Genomic DNA, 19,140 nt, shown 5'->3' with positions numbered 1-19,140 from the left:
ATGTGTGATAAACTCAGGACAGCCAGTTGCCAGAGGGGGGGGAGGAGTCAGTCCCAGAGGGTTAAAAGGCCCTCCTCCTTATCAACTGAAGCAACTACAGGTCAAGCAGGTTCAGCTGAGAAAGGGTTACCCAGGTAGCAAATTAGAATCAGCTGAGGGGAGCTACATGAGGGTAATTAGGATCAGCTGGTTACAACTTGGAGCTGCCTGAGACCTTTTTAAACCCCTTCCTGGGAGGAAGGAAGGGGGGGCGAAAGCAGAGAGAGAAGGAGCCTGGCTACCAGGAGTATTGAAGCAGCAAGCCTTCCCAGGCAGAGCGGCAGGACACTCTCCTACAAGACAGGGTAAAAATACTTTAATTAAGACTGGTGAGAAGACAGGGGACAGACTTCCCCTGAGTCCTAAGGGGGACTGCATTACCCTAGCCAGTCTCACCAGAGCTAAAAACAGCAGAGGCTGGGGAGACTGAGACGGGACTTTGCCACACCTTGTTCTGCTCACACCCTCTGAAGCACTTGGCACTGGCCACTGTTGGAAGCTAGATGGACCATTGGTCTGTCCCAATGTAGCCATTCTAATGTGGCTTAATCAGGCTCTTGTTCAGAGATGACTCATCATCTCATACTATTGTCCCATTTTAGAGTTGGAGAACTGAAGCACAGAAATATGAAGGGCCAGATTTGGAAAGGTTTTTAGCAGCCTAAGGATACAGATAGATGCCGTGGTGGATTTTCAAAATCTCCTAGGTACCTAACTCCCGTTATCAGGAGTTTAGTATTTTTAAAAATCCCACTAGGTGCCTAACTCCCAGTAGGAGTTAAGTACCTAGGCATTTTTGAAAGCCCCACCGAGTGCCTATCCACATTTTTAGGTCATAGAATCATAGAGTTTAAGACCAGAAGGACCACCAGATCATCTAGTCTGACCTCCCTGGCCTAAATACCTTTAAAAAATGACCCTATGTCTACACTGCAGTTCAACACTCATGACTGACTTGAGCTCACAAGACTTGGGCTATGGGACCGTTTAATTGTGGTGTAGATGTTCTCGTTTGAGCTGGAGCCTGGGCTCTGATACCCTCCCACCTCGTGGGGTCTCAGAGCCCAGGGTCCAGCCCACGCCAAAATGTCTACACTGCAATTGAACAGCCCCGTAGCCTGATCCCCATTAGCCCAAGTCAGCTGGCATGGGCCAGCCACAGATGCACTGTAGACATACCCTCAGTGGCTTTCCCCAGATTACACAGAAATGTCTGTGGTGGATGAGAATCCTATGAATTGGTGCCCTTCATAGCACAAACAGGAGCCAGATCCTGACTGGGGCCCTTGGGTGTTAATGCAATACAAATAATAATACGTCTGTATTTATTTCATTCAGTATAAACATTTTCTGTAGCTGCTATAAAAAGTATATACATGCAGAATAGTAATTACTAGACAAAGTTCTGAACTCCAAATATCTCATAAACTGATATTTCCTCCAAAAACTCATGTGAAAAAGCAGAAAAGAAATAGAAACAGAATGCTGGTCTCTGTGTCTTTCTCTTGATGTTCCTCTGACCTAGCAATATCACTTCTTTTTTGTCTGGATTCAGTCTGAGTTGGCATACTCCTATCAAGGTTCATGCCTCGCTTAGACACCACAGAAGGCCAGAAATAACAGAATCTAGAATGTTCTTTATTTTTTAGAAGTTTTTGTCTGATTTCCACATTTACTTGCACTAATGTCTTTATAATCTTTGCTTTAGTAAAACAAATGAAATACTTTCATGGCTCCAGTTGCAACTATGTTTGAACCAACTTACCTCAAATCTTTTCCATAATGTACATGCCAGACTTTCTTTTTCAGGCTTTAGATACATTTTAATGTAACTAGACTAGTTGGCTAATAATATGACATAAAATATGACATGAAATACTGATGCTCAGCTTGTTTTTTGTTTAATTAGTTAACAGCAAGAGTAAGAACTACCTTTTCTGGCTTCTTTTTGTGCTTAGGTTAAGTACAATCAATAATAAGAATTATGCATCACTACATTTCAGGTTTTGGTTTGACTGAAAATTATGTCAAATTACACTCTGGGGATGAGGTTCTGTCCCGACTGAACTCAATGGGAGTTTTGCCATTGACTTCAGTGGCACCAGGATTTCACCCTGGATCTCAAACATTATCGTGGACCTACTTATAAAGTTAATAGAGGTTTTTAAATTAGTGTTTGTTTTCTTTGTAGATTTTCACAGCATTGCCACCCTTCACTCTGGGAATCTTTGAACGATCATGTACCCAAGACAGCATGCTTAGATTTCCCCAGCTCTACAAAATTACTCAAAATGCGGATGGGTTCAACACGAGGGTAACAGAAATGTTTTATTTTTAAAAAAATTAAAGAAAAATACTAGCATTATATTTTCAAGTCCTGTCTTAAAGGCCTCATTCAGTTTTACTTCAGTTTTATGCCAGCATAACTCCCTTGAAATCAGGGTTGTCCTTGCTTCCTAGAATGTTGTGTTCTTTTGAAAATAATTTGCTGTTTCTGAGTACTGACTAGAAGAGAGGCCTGAAATAGAATAATAGTCCTGAAGTCCATCCAAATTTTGGGGAAGTTCAGACTAGGGCCGATATCTGAATATGAATTTTGCCTGTCTGCATCTTTCAGAGAAGCTGGATGAGCTGTGCCTGTTTTTTGAGTTTCATATTGAAATGCTGCCATAGTCCTACCTACCAGCCTTGCTAAATCTCTTTTTAAAGTTTTTCTTAAGTTAGGATGATTTTATTCTTCCTGTCATTGCAGAGGTTTAAGAATTATGCAGATAAAGTTACACTCTTGTATTTTCTTTTAATATTTTGGAGAATATCCTACACTTTCTGTTTCATTGATTTACTGACCTGTTTGTGCTAAGAAATTTCACCATTTGATGTTCTTGGGCGGGGGGGGGGGGGTGTTAATGAGTAATTAAATATACTCTTGAAACAAAGCAAGGTCCTAGGTTTGTTTTGTCAGAGGGATTCTAAGATTTCAAAGAACAAAATTGCAGAATATGCAAACCTCTGACATATGCGAAACGTAAGACTTTTAAATGGGACATTGTGGGGTACAAAAAGTACTTTTCTCCATTAAAGAAAATAAAGTAACTGTTTCATTGTATTAATAGTCCTGTCTATCATCATGATAATTCGAGCGATTAAGCAAAGGTGAATCCACCTGCTCATATTCTGATGAAGATTTTTGGGGGTAGTATGTTTGCCCTAGTATAATCTGACATACTGTATTTAAAAAATCCTTCAATTGAAGCAGAGTTGTCTGGTGGTAGCACAGAAATTATGTAAAAAGTGGATGAGGAAATATATTTCAGAAAAGTTCAAGTATTGCAGCTTAGGAGAAACATTACTCTCTGCCAGTAAACTTCACAATGAAGCATTTGTTGGGAGTTAGCGAGAGAGCAAGTTTTTTGGCGGACTCCTGACTTTCTTGGTTTGTTTTCCCTCAGGTTTTCTGGGGTCACTGCATCAACGCCTTGATCCACTCCATCATTCTTTTCTGGTTTCCACTGAAAGTGCTGGAACATGGTAACTGCTTCATTATTTCAAATGTCAGCAAGTAGCATTCAGTCTCCTCAGTGCCAATGTGTTTGCAGAGCTGGAGGTCACAACTGGTTCTAAGAAAACTAATGATGATAGACAGTCGGACAGGTTGTAGGTTCTAGCCTTGACCATTTATCAACGCTGACCTTTGGAAGCCACTCTTCTTGCATTTGACATGGATATCTTCCATATAGTGACTTCCATACCTAATTTTTAGTAAGCCTCTTTCAGTCACACACTTATGTCTTCTGAAGGTTCTGAAATAAAACATGGGTTCAGGCACACACAAAAAATCTTTCCTTTTCAAATATTTTCATTCCTCATGTCACATACTTGTACAGTGTTCATATAGTGAGTTTTATATCCTTACAATAGGGAAACCTTTTGCTTTATATTTGTTGGGCCTTTTAAATTCTACAATAATCTCTTCCCAAATTGCCTACAAAATGCAGGGTAATTCCAAGAGTGACCCAACCAACTGCCATTGAATTCAATGGAAGGGCTTCTGTTCACTTAAGTGGAAGCTGGATCAGGTTCAGAGTCAGAAAAATTAGGAAAACAGAATTTGACCTATTGAATGAGACAGTGACATCCTCAAGTCTGGTATCCTGCAACTGCCAATGGCAACTGCTTGGTACTTTACAGAATGACAAGAAATCCCACCCTGTACCCAGACAGTTTGTACACAGCATTACTCCTGGGGGAATTCTGCGCCACTGCACATGCACAGAATTTTTGTCCCCCACAGATTTCTTTTCTTCCCCGCAGAAAAATAACTTTCTGACGGAGAAGCAAAAGAAAGCCAGAAGAGTGGTCAGATGATCCTCCCCTGCAGTATGTTTCTGGTGCCCAGGGCAGCCGGCAGAGGGGTAAGTCACTGTGGGGCAGGGGGCGGGACTAGAGAAGACCTTGCTGGAGGCTCCTACCCTGTGCTGGTTTCAGCAGCTAGTCTCAGCTGGGCTGGTGAGGATGGGACTTCCTCTCCCCCTACACAGCATCTGGGGCCATGTCAGACCCAACCCCAGATTTCTCCCCTGGCTTTAGGAAGCTCTGCAAACTCCTCCCCCGTAGGATGACCAGATCACCCAGGTCAAATATCGAGACGCGGGGGGTCGGGGTGGGGGCAGAGGAGAAAAAAATGGCAGCAGAGCAAAAAAAAAAAAAATCCCCCACCCCCGATTCCTCCTCCCTCCGCAAGCGCTGGAAGGAGGCCCAGGAGACTCAGGGGAGCGCGGGGCTGGGGTGAGTGTGAGTCCGGCCTGGCCCCAAGCAGGCAGGACTTGGGCGCGGTACCTGGAGGGAGAGTAGGGGGTGGCTTGTGGGGCCAGGCGGCAGCTGTTCTCCCCACCTGGGCAGCAGGACTCGGGAGCAGCCACTGCTGCAGCTCCCACTGCCGCGGGAGGAGGAAGCGGCCGCTGGCCAAGCTCGGCAGCTGCGGCTCTGGCGCCCACGAACCTCCCGAGCCCGGGCCTGCTGCGGGGACCCAGCGCGCACGCTGCGCATACCTAGCCCCTGGCCACTCGCGTCTGGGCTGGCTGCCCAGCTGGTGCAATCCCGCGGGCGGCCCCGGAGTGGGGGCAGCGGGCCCCAGCCCCCCAATCCTGCTCGGGTCCCGCAGGGGAACGAACGGGACTGGGCTGCCGATGCCTCCGCCGCGGGATTGCACCAACCGTGCGCGCTGCTGGGTCACCGCAGCAGGCTTGGGCTTGGGGGGTTCGGGTCCGGGCACCAAAACCGCAGAGCGCCACATGCTTGGCCACTTCCTCCCCCCGCGGCAGTGGGAGCTGCAGCAGCGGCTGCTCCTGAGTCCCGCTGCCCAGGTGGGGAGAACAGCCGCCGCCTGGCCCTCCGGGCTACCCCCCTACTCTCACTCCAGGTACCGCGCCTGAGTCCTGCCTCCTCGGGGCCAGGCCAGACTCACACTCACCCCCGCCCTGCGCTCCCATGCGTCTCCTGGGCATGGCGTGCTTGGCAAGAGGCAGGTGGGGAGAGAGCCAATGGGGCAGTGAGGGGGCGGGGATGGGGGCGGGGATTCGGGGAGGGATCCAATGAGGGAAGGAGGTGGCGGAGTCAGGGCGGGGGAGGGCGTGAGCCCTTCCGGGCTCCGGAGCCTGTGCTTGTTTGTCCAGTGTCCCGACCTAACATTGGTCAGGACGCGGGACAAACAAGCAAATATCGGGTCCTTCACTCGCTCCGGGGATCCCGGAAGACTCTTGCAGGGCCTGGGCCCCCGGAGCTTCTTCTGCTGCGGGTCTTCGGCTGCAATTTGGTGGTGGGGGGGTCCTTCCACTCCAGGACCCGCCGCCGAAGTGCCCCGAAGACCCACGGTGGGGGGTCCTTCTGCCCCGGGACCCACTGCCGAAGTGCCGGGTCTTCGGCGGCGGGGGCCCCCTGCCACCAAAGACCCCAGGCACCCTGAATCCTCTGGGCAGCCCTGCACTGTACAGTGAATTGATACCCCATCCGCCCAATCTCTATGCATCCAGAGCCCCTCATACCCAGACCCTCCCACCGAGCCTTATCCCCTCCCCCTGCACCCAGAACCCCCCCAATGAGCCCCACTCCCCCTGCACCGGGTGAGTCCCTTTACCATGGCACCCAGAACCCCACAGCAAGCCCTGTGCATCCAGATCCCCCCTGCACCCAGATCCCCTACTTAGCCACCTGCATTCAGATTGCCCTACACAGAGCCCTCTCAACTCACACCTGGATCTCCCCACACTAAGCCCCTCCACACTTAGATCTTGCATTGCTGAGCCTGCCTGCCCACACCTGGTGCACCTGGCATGGAGGGGCAGGGCCCTGGGGTGTTTCTGGGGCAGGCCTGGTCCTTGCGCTGTGTCAGGGTTGGATGCAGCCTTACTACTGATTACATGTCCTGGGGGGTTGGAGGGGAGCTGCACAGTGATCTCCTACCTCCATGCAGCCAGTGGCCTGTGCTCACCAATCCCATGCTGGAGCCTCCACATTTATCTGACAAATAAATTGTGCAGAATTTTGCAATATTTGTGCACAGAATTTTTAATTTTTTGGCACAGAATGCCCTCAGGAGTATACATGCGCAAGACAAACTCTTACAGTCTACTTATCACCTGACTCAAGAAATAGGATTACTCATATCTTATCATACATAACAAACAGTGAGTTCAAATATTAGGTTGAAATAAACAGCTCATCTCTAAATTCTGTTTCAGGTTGATCTGTCCAGAAGTTACAATTAAGAAACTTTTGTTTGTTTATATTTTTTTCCTTAACTTCTTGATCTGTCCCTAACTATTATCTTAAATATAAATATTCTCTTAAAGTGCCCTTTTAGGTGTCAACCAATGAAATAGATTAGGATGCTCATTCTTCTCCAATATTCATAATTTAATTTCTGAAAAATTATGCTAAATGTGAGTATAGACAGTTCCTTTTATTCTCCAAAGAGGGGCGAATATAAAGTTTTCAACTTTCTTTATGTTGGAGTAAAAAGTGTTTTTAAAGCTTCAGACAAAAATGTTTCATTCACACTGGGATGTTCTTTACACGCTTGAGTTCCTTAGGATAAAGACTGCATATGTTCAGTGAATGCATATCCCTAAAGATAGATGTTTTCTGCACATCTTCAGATTCTTTCTTATTAACAGAAAGGTCTTTCTTTGCAGGGCCACTGAGTTCCCAAAGAGTGAGGTCATGAAATGCAGTGTAATGTTAGAATCTTTTAAAAAATCTAGTAATTACATTGAAAAGTACTTAGATATCTGAACTTAAGTGTTTCCCTTGACACTGTACTATAAGTATATAGTCAGAGTCAAGAGGGAGAGATAGCTCAGTGATTTGAGCATTGGTCTGCTAAACCTAGGGTTGTGAGTTTAATCCTTGAGGGGGTCACTTAGGGATCTGGGGCAAAATCAGTACTTGGTCCTGCTAGTGAAAGCAGGGGGCTGGACTCAATGTCCTTTCCAGTTCTAGGAGATAGGGTGTCTCTGTTAATTTATTTTTTATTTTTATAGAGTGACTAGGCCATATTACATTGGATCCATGACAACCAATATGGCCACACATAGACAAATTTCACTACAAACCTAAGCAGCAGACACTAAAGTAAGATGCATCGATAAGATGCACTGGAGATAACAGAAGAGATAAGGTGATTACAGATTCCTATGCCAAGAAACCAAACAAGCTCCCATCCATACTGGCTAGGAAGCAGTTTTAAATCACACCACACTTTCAGTAAATACCTTTTATCTCTCTCAGCAGCCAGGGATGCCAAACTGGCAAGGCCTAGACTAAAGGACGGGGGGAAAGTAAGTTACAGTTCTGACTCCCATCATTTGTCCAGTACCTTCACCTTGATCACCTTGATCGATAGGTCCTTCAGCCCTCGTATAGATTGCACTGATCACAACACGTCTTCCATTCTTCTTGTACCCTGACCTTCCTTCTCCATGTGCAGCCATGTCTTTTCACAATAAAATCTTCCCATCTATTTGAAGATCGGTCAAGTGATCGTTTTAGTTCCCGTGGGTACCACCTGGCAACAGCTGCAGTCCATCAATTGTCAGTGAGCCTCGCTATATGCCCGGCCCATCCCTTTTTACTATGCTTGCTCTCAACAACATCCTGCACTCCACACTGCTGTCTGATCACTTCATTGGGAACTCAGTCACAGATTGAAATTCCCAGAATTCTTCTTTCCATTGCCCTCTCCGTGACAGACAGTTGCTGCTCCTCTGTCTTCGTCACTGTCCGTTTTTCACTGCCGTACAACATTGCTGGCATTACTGTTGAGTTGAAGAGGCTGGCACATGTTGCCCTGTCGATTTTTCCTTGGAGGACATCCTTGATAGAATTGAATATGCACCAACCTGCTTTCTTTCTTTGCGAGAGTTCACCTTCCTGATCATGCCACATGTTAATTTCTTGGCCTAAATAGATTTATTGCTCAACTTCTTCTATTTGTTCTCCCTTGCTTGTTATTTGAGCTTTTGGTAAGGTGTCAGACCACATACATTTCATTTTGGAGCAGTTAATTTTCAGTCCGACTTGGCTGCTTTTTGTGTTGAGTTCTCGCAGCATTTTCTGTAGTTTGATAGTATTTTCGGTGATCAACACAATATCATCCGTGAATCTGAGATGATTTAACTGCTCTCCGTTGATTTTGATTCCACCCTTCCAATTTATCTGCCTCATTACCATTTTGAAGCAGGCTGTGAAGAGTTTCAGTGAAACTGTCTCCTTGTTTCACACCTTTCTTAACTGGGATGCGAAGGGGAGTATCAAACAAGGTTATATCTGTTGTGCAGTCAGAATTTGCTTCCTTTAATAGTTTGATATAGTTTGTGTCGATGTGCTTTCAACATTGCATTGATCTCTATACTGTCAAATGCTTTTTCATAGTCGATGAAGGCAATACATAAAGGGAATTTGTGTTCCCTTGAGCGTTCCAATAGCTGGTTTATGGTAAAAATATGGTCCATTGTACTGAAATTTCTTCAAAAGCCTGCCTGCTCTCTCGTCCGTTCTGCTTCTTGTCCAGACTCTGTGAGAGTTGGTGAGCAGCTTATAGACATGTGAGAGCAGGCATATTGAACAATAGTTGTTTAGATCTTCACGGTTGCCCTTCTTGTACAGCAGAATGATGTTGGACTCCTTCCAGCTAGATAGTATCTTCTGCATTTCCAAGTAACAGCTAAACCTCTGAGCAAGGGTTTCCCAGAGGTCTTGGCCTCCAGCTCTTATTTCGATTGTCAGTCCATCTTTACCTGGGGCTTTTCCTTCCTTCATTTTGTGACCTGCATGTTGAACTTCTCTGACAAGGACTGGGAGTACGTGCTCGTTGGTCTGTTGAAGTGTTGGTTACTGGGACATTTATCTGAGACGTGAACAGTTCGGTGTAGAAATCTTCGCAGACCACTTCTATCTCTGTTCTGTCAATTACTGGTTTTCTGTCCCTGTTCTTCAACACCATTACTGTTGACCTGTACAGTGTCAATTCCCGTCTGCATTTTTTGAGGCTTCTGTGATCTTCAGCCATTTTTAAGAGTCTTTCATTTTGGTACTTCTCAAAGTCTTCCTTTAGTCGTCTTCTTGTGAACTTGCAGAGGAGGGAGTAATCAAGTTTGTCGCCATCATTTTGCTTCATATTCCTCTGCTTCTCTAGCAAGTTCCGCATTTCCTCTGAGATTCTTCCCTTCACTCTTTTCAGGCTTTCTTGGCTAATTTCATGCATTGCCTCAACTTATCAGTGAAGTTTTTATAATCCTCATCGCCGTTATCTATAAGACTCCAGTCTTCTTTGGAAATGTTCGCTTTCAAGATTGCCTTGTCAGATATTTTTGGTCGCTGTCTCTGATTTGCCATCTGTAGTGCTTTCTCCTCCACCTTTTCGTTGAAGTTGAGCCGTGCTCTGAGCAAGTGATGGTCACTACCGGTGTTAAATGATGCCACTACTGAGATGTCTTGTACAATGCGCCACTTATTGATCAGAATATAGTCAATCTTGTTTTTGTTCTTCGCATTGGGCACGATTCATGTTCACCTCCTCTTGGCCTTCTTCTTAAACCAGGTGTTACCAATGCACATTTCTTTAGTCTCCGCCAGAGTTGCCAGTCACTCTCCTCATGGATTCTGTTCGCCAGTGCCATACCTTCCAATTAACTTTTCACCTTCTTTCCCTCTTCCAACTTGGGCACTGAAATCTCCCATCACAATCATATATGTGGATTTTTGAGTGAGGGTTTCCTCGAGCTCCTGGTAGAATTCTTCCACATCGGCATCTTCGCCTGTGCTTGTGGGAGCATAATTCTGAATAATCTTGAGGGTGCTGTTCTTGTTCAGTTGGAGGTGTGGCACTCCAATGCACGATGACTTGAACTTGCTGGAGACGATTCTTGAAGACCATTCCTTGTTGGTGATGAAGCCGATTCCTCCAATGGTTCTTGCACCTTCTCCTTTTCCCAACATGATGGTACTTTTTTCTCTCCACCTCTTTTCCATCTCCTTTCTTCATCGCGTTTCGCAGAGACCAATTTTCCGCAGGCTGTCCTTGCCTTCTCCTTCATTAGATGGTTGATCAAATTGCCTCTCATCAGTGTCCCGCAGTTATAGGTGCACACGGAAAGGGCAGTCCTTTTTCTGGCCCCTGAGATTCTTAACAGCCTCTCATTGACTGAACTCCTGACTACTGTCATAGAACGGATCAAGGTGTGCACGGGGAATTGGGACCCATTTACTCATGTTGTTTTAGCCATTTCTTCATCCACCCACTGGCTATGCTGTCAGTGGCGTGTTTACCTCCTCAACTTAGCTAGCACCCAACCTCAAGAAGGAGGACAGCTGTCCTCTCCCTGGGTTGGGAGTCTGACACCTTAATAGCATGGTTGAACCTACTGAAGAATACACTCCACTATCCTGTCTGTCAGACAAGCCAGGGTCACTGCTGTGCCACTTTGAGGCATTAAGGTAGGATTTTGCAGCAGTGTCCAGTACCACTTCCATGTAATTATTGAGCAGCAAATCCAAACTGGGTGTAACTATACTGGTTGGACAGTAGGTGATTGCAAATGTATTTTTACCTACAAAAATCTAAGTTCAAATGCTGTTTAGTTCACAAGTGAAAACAGACCTTTGCCTTTAATGAAGTTTTCTCCACCTAACTACAATTTGGAATAATTAAAGTAGGCATGATTGACAGCTCCTACTCAGGAGAGGGTGAAGGTTTGAAAATTGAGGGTATTGACGAGCAGGACAGAGCTGTATCAGCAGAACTCTGTCGGGAAGCTGAAAAAAGCTGCTGCTTCTGCTTGAATGAAGATCCATGATCAATGTAAGACTACAAGCCATATCAGTAAATGATCCCAGTTTGCTAATATGAAGTCCAGTCCTGCACATCAATTCAAAAAGTGAAACCACACAAGGTCATAAGCACTATGCCAAGACTATAAGCGTTTATAGGCTCAGGCCCAAGGTTTTATCATAGGTCTGTTCCAACTCCAGTCTTGTATACGTCTCAAGCAAACATCTTGAAACCTATGAAAACATAAATGGTGCTCATGCTTGGGTAATGCTTGAAGGTTCCAATAATTATGAGTCCATTTGGCATTCATGTGGCTGTCGTGTTCTTTCATAGACCTCTGTTTTAAGTTGGCAAGTGCTAAGAATGACTAAATGGACACTTGAAGTATTGCCAAGCTTGGCACTTTCAGATGATAGATCAACCTGTACTCACACCCTGCTGCACACTTTTTGCTAGGAGAAAGGGTGTCTAAGACTGAATGCCAGTCAGTTGATACATTAACACCCATTAAGATGTTTTAGCATTACATGTATCCACTACCAACCTCATTTGGCTAAAATCACTGCAAATCATTTTATGTTTAAAAACGATTTACTTTGAAGGAATATCAATTTTTTAAAAATATTAGACGTGTCAATATGCAGCACAGAGTGACACAGAAAATTCCTTAGCTCTTCTAGACAATTTGTTTGTTAGTGCCTGGCAAACATTCATTCTCTCACTAAAACAGTTTTTAACAACTAAGGTTGTTACTGTGCTATTTCTGAGCATGTAAACACAACACTGCATTACCAATTTCTAACATACTGCTTTTTTAAAGTGCTTTGAGACGCATAGGGTATGAAAGGCACTCTGCAAAGACAAATTCAGAAGAGATTTTTTCAAGCACGTTATTGAAAATCTTTTCTTTGAAATTCTCCCCTTTTATTCCATTTTATTGATACACTGATTATCAAATATGATGATAAGCTTTCTTATCTCTCTTTCAGATGCAGTGTTCACAAATGGCCAAGGACCAGACTATTTATTTGTTGGAAACATCGTTTATACAGTAAGTTCTCAGCATTTATATCTTAGGAATTTTTTGCTGAATAGTAGAGTTGCTTCCAATCAGACACTGGGATACATCAGTAGATGTATGAGTGAGATTAGAATTACACCATGTGTGTGTATATATATAAATGTTTTGTCTTTTATTTTTCATTCCCTCCTTCAGAAATTTACTGAACAATATTGTGTAAAAATTATGCTTTTAGTTCTCTTAGGTGCCCAGAGGCCTTTGGGGACGGGCAGCATATAAATTAGAAGGGGGAAAGTTAAACAACTAGGTGTGGGATATGCATGCTGAATATAATATATTTCCTCCATTTCTTTCTTTCCACAGTATGTTGTGGTTACTGTTTGTTTGAAAGCTGGTTTAGAAACCACAGCATGGACTAAAGTAAGTAGTCCTCAATCTTTTTTGGTATCTTTCTTGCCCACATCTATCTTCATATTGTATGTTTTATATTTTAATATAGAAATTTAAAATTTTTTGTATTTAGGTTTGAAGTGGAAATAGTGTAGGTGTATTTTCATCTGGGTTACAATTATCTCTCATCTGGAGTTACATCACTGTTTTCCTTGCTTTTCACTTCATAGAGTATGTTTATATTAGGTGATAACTGCAGATGACAGAGCATAATTAGGGCCCTACCAAATTCACGGCTGTGAAAAACGTGTCACAGACCGTGAAATTTGGTCTCCCCCCATGAAATCTGTATAGTATAGGGTAACAGCACATAAAAGACCAGATTTCATGGGGGGGGATCAGCGTTTCTCAAATTGGGGATCCACCCAAAAGGGAGTTGCAGGGGGGTCACAAGGTTATTTGGGGGGGGGGGCGGTCGTGGTATTGCCATCCTTACGTCTGCACTGTCTTCAGAGCTCAGCAGCCGGAGAGTGGTGACTGTTGGCTGGGCATCCAGCTATGAAGACAGCGCTCCGCCAGCAGCAGAGCAGAAGTAAGGGTAGCAGTACGACAGCCCCCCACCCCCAAAATAACCTTGTGACCCCTCCATAACCCCTACAGTTACAACACCTTAAAATTTCAGATTTAAATAGCTGAAATCATGAAATTTACTACACCAGACCCCTGCTAGAACGCGGGGTTTTGGGTCCATGCGCGGCCCCGCATTATTATAGCGGGGACCGTGTTACTGTGGATTCCAATTAAGTAATTAAATTTGGGATCCATGCATGGTAGCCTAAAACCGAATTCGCGCTATAAAGATGCGCGTTCTAGCGAAGGTCTGCTGTATTTTAAAAATCCTATGGCCATGAAATTGATCAAAATGTAGTGTGAATTTGATAGGGCCCTATGCATAATATAATGACAAGGATGTGGCATCAAAACTTTGAAGTGGGAAAAGAGAAACATTTTTACTAGCCTGGCTCCTGTAAATAGTCTAAATTAATGTATTGGGTATGGCCATCATTGGAGTAACTCCATTAAAGTCAGTGAATTTGGCCTATAATCTACATCTTTTCCATTACCTGATCCACTACATAGCCACTTTGGAAGTAATACATGCAGTACCAAACAAAAGGTGTCCAGCAACTAATAAGCAATTAGGGCTTGACCTCCACTGATTTCAGCTGGCTTTGTGCCAGATCCTTTTTTTTTTGGCAATTCTTTATTTTTCAAGTCCACCGAGTTTTTTATGTACTAGTGCTCTCTTTGTGTTTGCAAGTATTGTTGCATTTTCTGAACCACAGAATTGATTAGATGTGGGGATAATTGAAAACCGTACATATTCTCTGACCCTCAGATTCATGAGTCATTCACAGCAATGATTGGCTATTACTTTCTGTCCAATAGGTAGACATACCATTGGTGGCAGAATCTAGGGTAGTAGCATCCCAGAAATCCAATGATTTTCTCTCATGATGCCTCCTTAGCAGAATATTTTCAGAAATATTAATGCCTAAATTTTCCAAAATGACCAATGATTTTTGGGTGCTTCAATTTTTAGGCACCCAATTTGAAACATCTTATAGGAGTTTGAGGTGTCTTAAGTGGGACATATAAGAATCAAGGCATCCAAAATCACTAATCACTTAAAAATGTAGGCCATTGTATACTCTGCAAGCTATATATGGTTCAGCTGCTAATAACTTTCTTTTTGTAACTGTTAACTATACCAAACTCTTTGGAACAGGGACTATTATGTCTGTAAAGTTCCTCACAAATCATTTATTCTTATTTGCGTAGTAACAATAAAGGTTGAACCCACTGGTATTACTAGTATAAACGGAGTGGTGTGGTCTAGTGTTCTGAGCACAAGCATGATCCAGGGGATCTTGCATTCATATCCCATCAGGACCCCACTGACTCCCTTAATGGACTTGGCCAAGTCCTTTAATCTCACTGCCTCCGCTCCTCCAGCTTTAAAATGTAACAATACTTACTTAGATGCCTCACAGAGGAGTCGTGAGGATTAGTTAGTTAATGTTTGTACAACATTTTGAAGATGAAAAAGTGGATCATTTTATTTGACTTTATTATTTTGAATGTGGTGCCTCATTCTCTCATCTAAAAAATATAAAAGAACATAAGTGCTATTTTTGTTGCTGTTTGTGCATAGATTTTTTTTATGTGTAGTTCAGTGCCATTTTAAAATGTAAAAACATTTATCAAAAACAAATGAACCCCCCCCACACTCTAAGTAGAGGCATCCAAATCTGCTTCCTAGACATATGGGGCCTCTTCAAATCCTGTAACATTCAGAATAATTTGATGTTTCTTATCCCTCTTCCCTGAATAATTATCCCCACGTGACTGAAAAGACACCAATTACTGACCCTGCTGCTTTCTGAATTTAGCCAAAAAGGCACTTATACTGGGTCAATAAATCCCTATGTTTTTTGATACAAGAATTTTATTAATAAAATGTCAGCATGTGCAAAAAATCTTCCCTGTCGGCAGGACATGTTTTTTTTTTTCTCCTTTCTTTTATATATTAGTTGCATGAGTTTTTCTGATATAAAAATAATGTAAAGAAAAGTTCCTCCTAATTCCTCACTCACTGACTTGGGCCCTGTGGTGATTTGCTTCTCCTTGGGGGCCTTGTGTTGGTAACACTTATTGTTTCAGCTGTGAGTGAATCAATGCATGGAGAACATTCGTAATACTTGAAGAGTATTAAATGTATGACTGAGAGCCTCTTCTCCATCATCGAGTGGATTGGTTACATGCAGGTTTATTCTCAGGAGTGAGAGATACACTTGGCCACATGAGAGACTGTGATAGGTATAACTGAAAGCTCTAAACAGATGCACAGCAGTTCTTATCCTGACATATCCAGTAAGCAGGGTGGAGGGAGTGGTCTGACCAATGGTCGTTCCATGATGTACAGCTAAAACTTTAGAGTGGCACAGTTCAGAATGACTTACTGCTGTACATAGTTTATATGTAGCACGGCAACAGGCTCTTCACAACTAACACTTCTAGTAGCTCAGCTCCCTGCCTCAGAAGAGCTTCCAAATTAATTAAGGTAGCTTGGATACACAGACCAGCAAGAGAAAACTGGAGACACTATAGGCCTGATCTTCCTTTGACTTACATTGATTTTACATCTTCAACGGTTACTTCTGGTTTACACCTATTACATCAGAATAATCAGCCAGTTCATTTTAGTGTGAAATCAACGATGTGAGACAACCCAAATTAAGTGTGTAAAGAGGGATTTCAAGCAGGAGAGGGAGGGCACATGGCATACAGGAAGTAGGAGGCTGTTCCAAGCCTAGGAATCATGAAAGAAGGCACATGGCTGAAAGCTGGAAAAGGACACGTATGAGGTGTTGGAAGAAGCGATTAACATGACCATAAGAAGAAAGATGGGGAGGACACGAGAGAAGAGATGTAAGTGGGGCAGCATCACAGCATAATGAAAGTGAGGCTGAAGAGCTTAAAGCTGTTGTAGAATCAGAGAAACATCTAGTGAAGGGTTTGCAGAGGGGGCAATGGGGATTGGAGCAAGGGGAGAGGAAGATGCTCTTTCACCCTCATTCTACATAAATACACCTGTTAAAAAGCAAAAAAAAAGTCCTTATAGATCTTCCTCTGCTTATTTTTGTCACTTTTAATCTTAGTGACTCTAGCAACTTTTAGCAAAAGCTTCAACCTGAACAGTGCTGGGTCTTCTGGCTTATTTCTTGAAATTGCTGCAGCTCAGAGGGAGCAATAATCTGCTCTGAAAATATGACTTTTTGCAAGGGTTTTTTCTCATGTAATTGTATTTTTTCTTTAAATGTGAATTCCAGCAACAGCTCCACAAGAGCTGAATGCTGGGAGGTGTTCAGTGCCCTCAGCTACCACAGAAGTCTCTGATTCAGGAGAGCACTTAAGTATGTGCTTAAGTCCATCCCTATTTAGGAAAGGACCTAAGCACATGTTTTAAGTGCTTTTCTCAATCAGAAATAAAGTCAGTGGGAGATGATGACATTAACACCTTGTGAGATTGAGCCCATAGTGAGCTATTGGCAGGTTCCTCACAGTTCCAACAGAAACAAGCTGCCCCTGTATTATTTACATTAATTTAAAATAAAATAAACATTAAAAACTGTAAGAAACACTTTTTAAATAGTAAATAAAATGAGTTGTTTTTTTACAAGCAGCCTCTTCAGGAGGCAGTATGGTCTACGCAAATAAACCACTCCAGCTTTCTGCCTCATATTTTGCCATCTATAAAATTAAGGCACTAATATTTCCAAATCACCCATCAGGCTGTTTTGAGGATTAATAAGTTCATTATATAAAGCAATATTAACACACTTAACTAAATGCTAAGTGTTGTTAGTAGTAAGACTATTACTATTTAAATTATTTCTTTAAAAATTCTGGTCCGGTATGTATTCTAAATATTTTTTACTTGTTTTTTTATTTTTTTTAACCACCTATAAGCTGTCAAAATACATATGCATGAGAATGCAAACTGGTACAATAGGACCCTGTTAAATGACTTGATGGGTCATGTATCAGAGGGGTAGCCGTGTTAGTCTGGATCTGTAAAAGCAACAAAGAATCCTGTGGCACCTTATAGACTAACAGACGTTTTGCAGCATGAACTTTCGTGGGTGAATACCCACTTCTTCAGATGCAAGTGGACTTGCATCCGAAGAAGTGGGTATTCACCCACGAAAGCTCATGCTGCAAAACGTCTGTTAGTCTATAAGGTGCCACAGGATTCTTTGTTGCTTTGATGGTTCATCATATTTTACTCCAGAAAGGTCATCAGCATTCACCTTTCAGAATGTGGATTAGTAAGATTCTCTCAACACATAATCAGGAAGTTCAATATATGTCTGTGATCAGCATTTAAAATATGTATTTATTATTAAGAACTATACCCTGCATCTGTCGTGCTTTTTATCCAGGATCTCAAAGCACTTTACTAGCATTAATTAAGCCTTACAGTACCCATGCAAAACAGGTATTATTTTACTTGTTTGACAGATGAGTAAATTGCAGCACTGGAAGTTGAAGTGATTTGCCACCTAGAAAAATCAGTGGCAGTTTCAGGAGCAGAATCTTGGAGTCCTGGCTTATAGTCCCCCTGCTCTATCTGCTAGATAACACTCCTTTTTTTGAAATGCAATAACGCATGACAGTGTGTGTGAGCCTCAATAAAATGGCATTCACTTCTTCAGTATTAAAGGTAAATTCAGCTTTCCATCTTAAGTCTCTAAAACCCTCCTTTGGCAATAGTGTATATGTACAGTCATTTATGACATCACACTGTTTGTATTCAATTTATGCAGCACATCTCCTTGATCACTTTGGTATTATGTTGCTTCCTTTTCCCTCATCCATTCCTTTTAGTTGTTTAGACTGTAGACTCCTTGGGGCATGGATTGTCTTGCATATCCATAAATCACATAGCACATATTTAAAAAATAATCAGTACATAATAGTGATTATTCTTGTAGTCCTTGTGTGTAACACAGTATTTGATTCTTCCAGTAATGGCTATGTTAGTGTTGCATGTGGCTTATATGCATACATGCAATGGCATAATAGGACTTTTGTGGGTGTGATCTCTAACTCATACCTTTGAAAACGTCCACGTTGGTGCATCACGTAACCCAGTATGAGTAAAATGGGAACCAGGAATCAGAGGGCACCTCAGAGTTCTAAGGAAAATCTGATGAGGTTCTGAGGCTACAAGTAAGATAGACTGTCTGAAAAGGCTGTCTGTGTCATGGAGAAAAGATTAAAGAGGGGAGCCGTCTGTGCTGTTTAAACCAGTCTGTGCCACTGGCCTAAAACCAACTATAGTAGACAGCTGTGAGTTGAGACTGACAGTGATCTGGACAGGAAAAGATTCCTAGGAGAAAAATAATAATGTGGGCATTACTGAGCGGAAAGAGAGCTGTACTGTGTTCTCTTTTGTCACCTCTACAGTTTAGCCACCTGGCCGTTTGGGGAAGCATGCTGCTCTGGTTGGTGTTCTTCGGAGTCTACTCTGCCATCTGGCCCACCATTCCCATTGCACCAGACATGCTTGGACAGGTTAGTTTTCATGCTTGGATATGGGAAGGATTGGTGAGTGTGCTTTCTGACTGCAGCCTTTTGTCTTCAGTGCCTTGGGAAAGTAATATTATCTGCCGTGCTCATACAGCAACAGGATGGTGCCTGTAAAGGACATGCCTTTAGTGAGTGCACCTAAGCTTTAGTTAAAACCTCCCTGCAAGTGTTAAAGTTTTACAACACTAATTAAAACCAATTAGCTTGG

The 19,140-nt window shown here is 43.0% G+C and overlaps 1 protein-coding gene across 5 annotated transcripts in view; it reads left to right on the top strand.

Annotated features, from left to right (window-relative positions):
- ATP8A2 (ATPase phospholipid transporting 8A2) overlaps positions 1–19,140 on the top strand; it is a 541,088-nt gene that overhangs the window by 394,847 nt on the left and 127,101 nt on the right. For all 5 annotated transcript variants that reach the window (XM_039520497.1, XM_039520502.1, XM_039520500.1 and 2 more), the window contains 5 exons: positions 2,231–2,353; positions 3,489–3,567; positions 12,355–12,416; positions 12,750–12,806; positions 18,810–18,917. In XM_039520497.1, the coding sequence (XP_039376431.1) occupies positions 2,231–2,353; positions 3,489–3,567; positions 12,355–12,416; positions 12,750–12,806; positions 18,810–18,917 (429 nt within the window). The remainder of the gene's footprint in view (positions 1–2,230; positions 2,354–3,488; positions 3,568–12,354; positions 12,417–12,749; positions 12,807–18,809; positions 18,918–19,140) is intronic.

Source organism: Mauremys reevesii, linkage group 1 (genome assembly GCF_016161935.1).
Source record: "Mauremys reevesii isolate NIE-2019 linkage group 1, ASM1616193v1, whole genome shotgun sequence".
Classification (NCBI taxonomy): Eukaryota; Metazoa; Chordata; order Testudines; family Geoemydidae; genus Mauremys; species Mauremys reevesii.
This window is presented reverse-complemented; position numbering and strand designations above follow the sequence as displayed.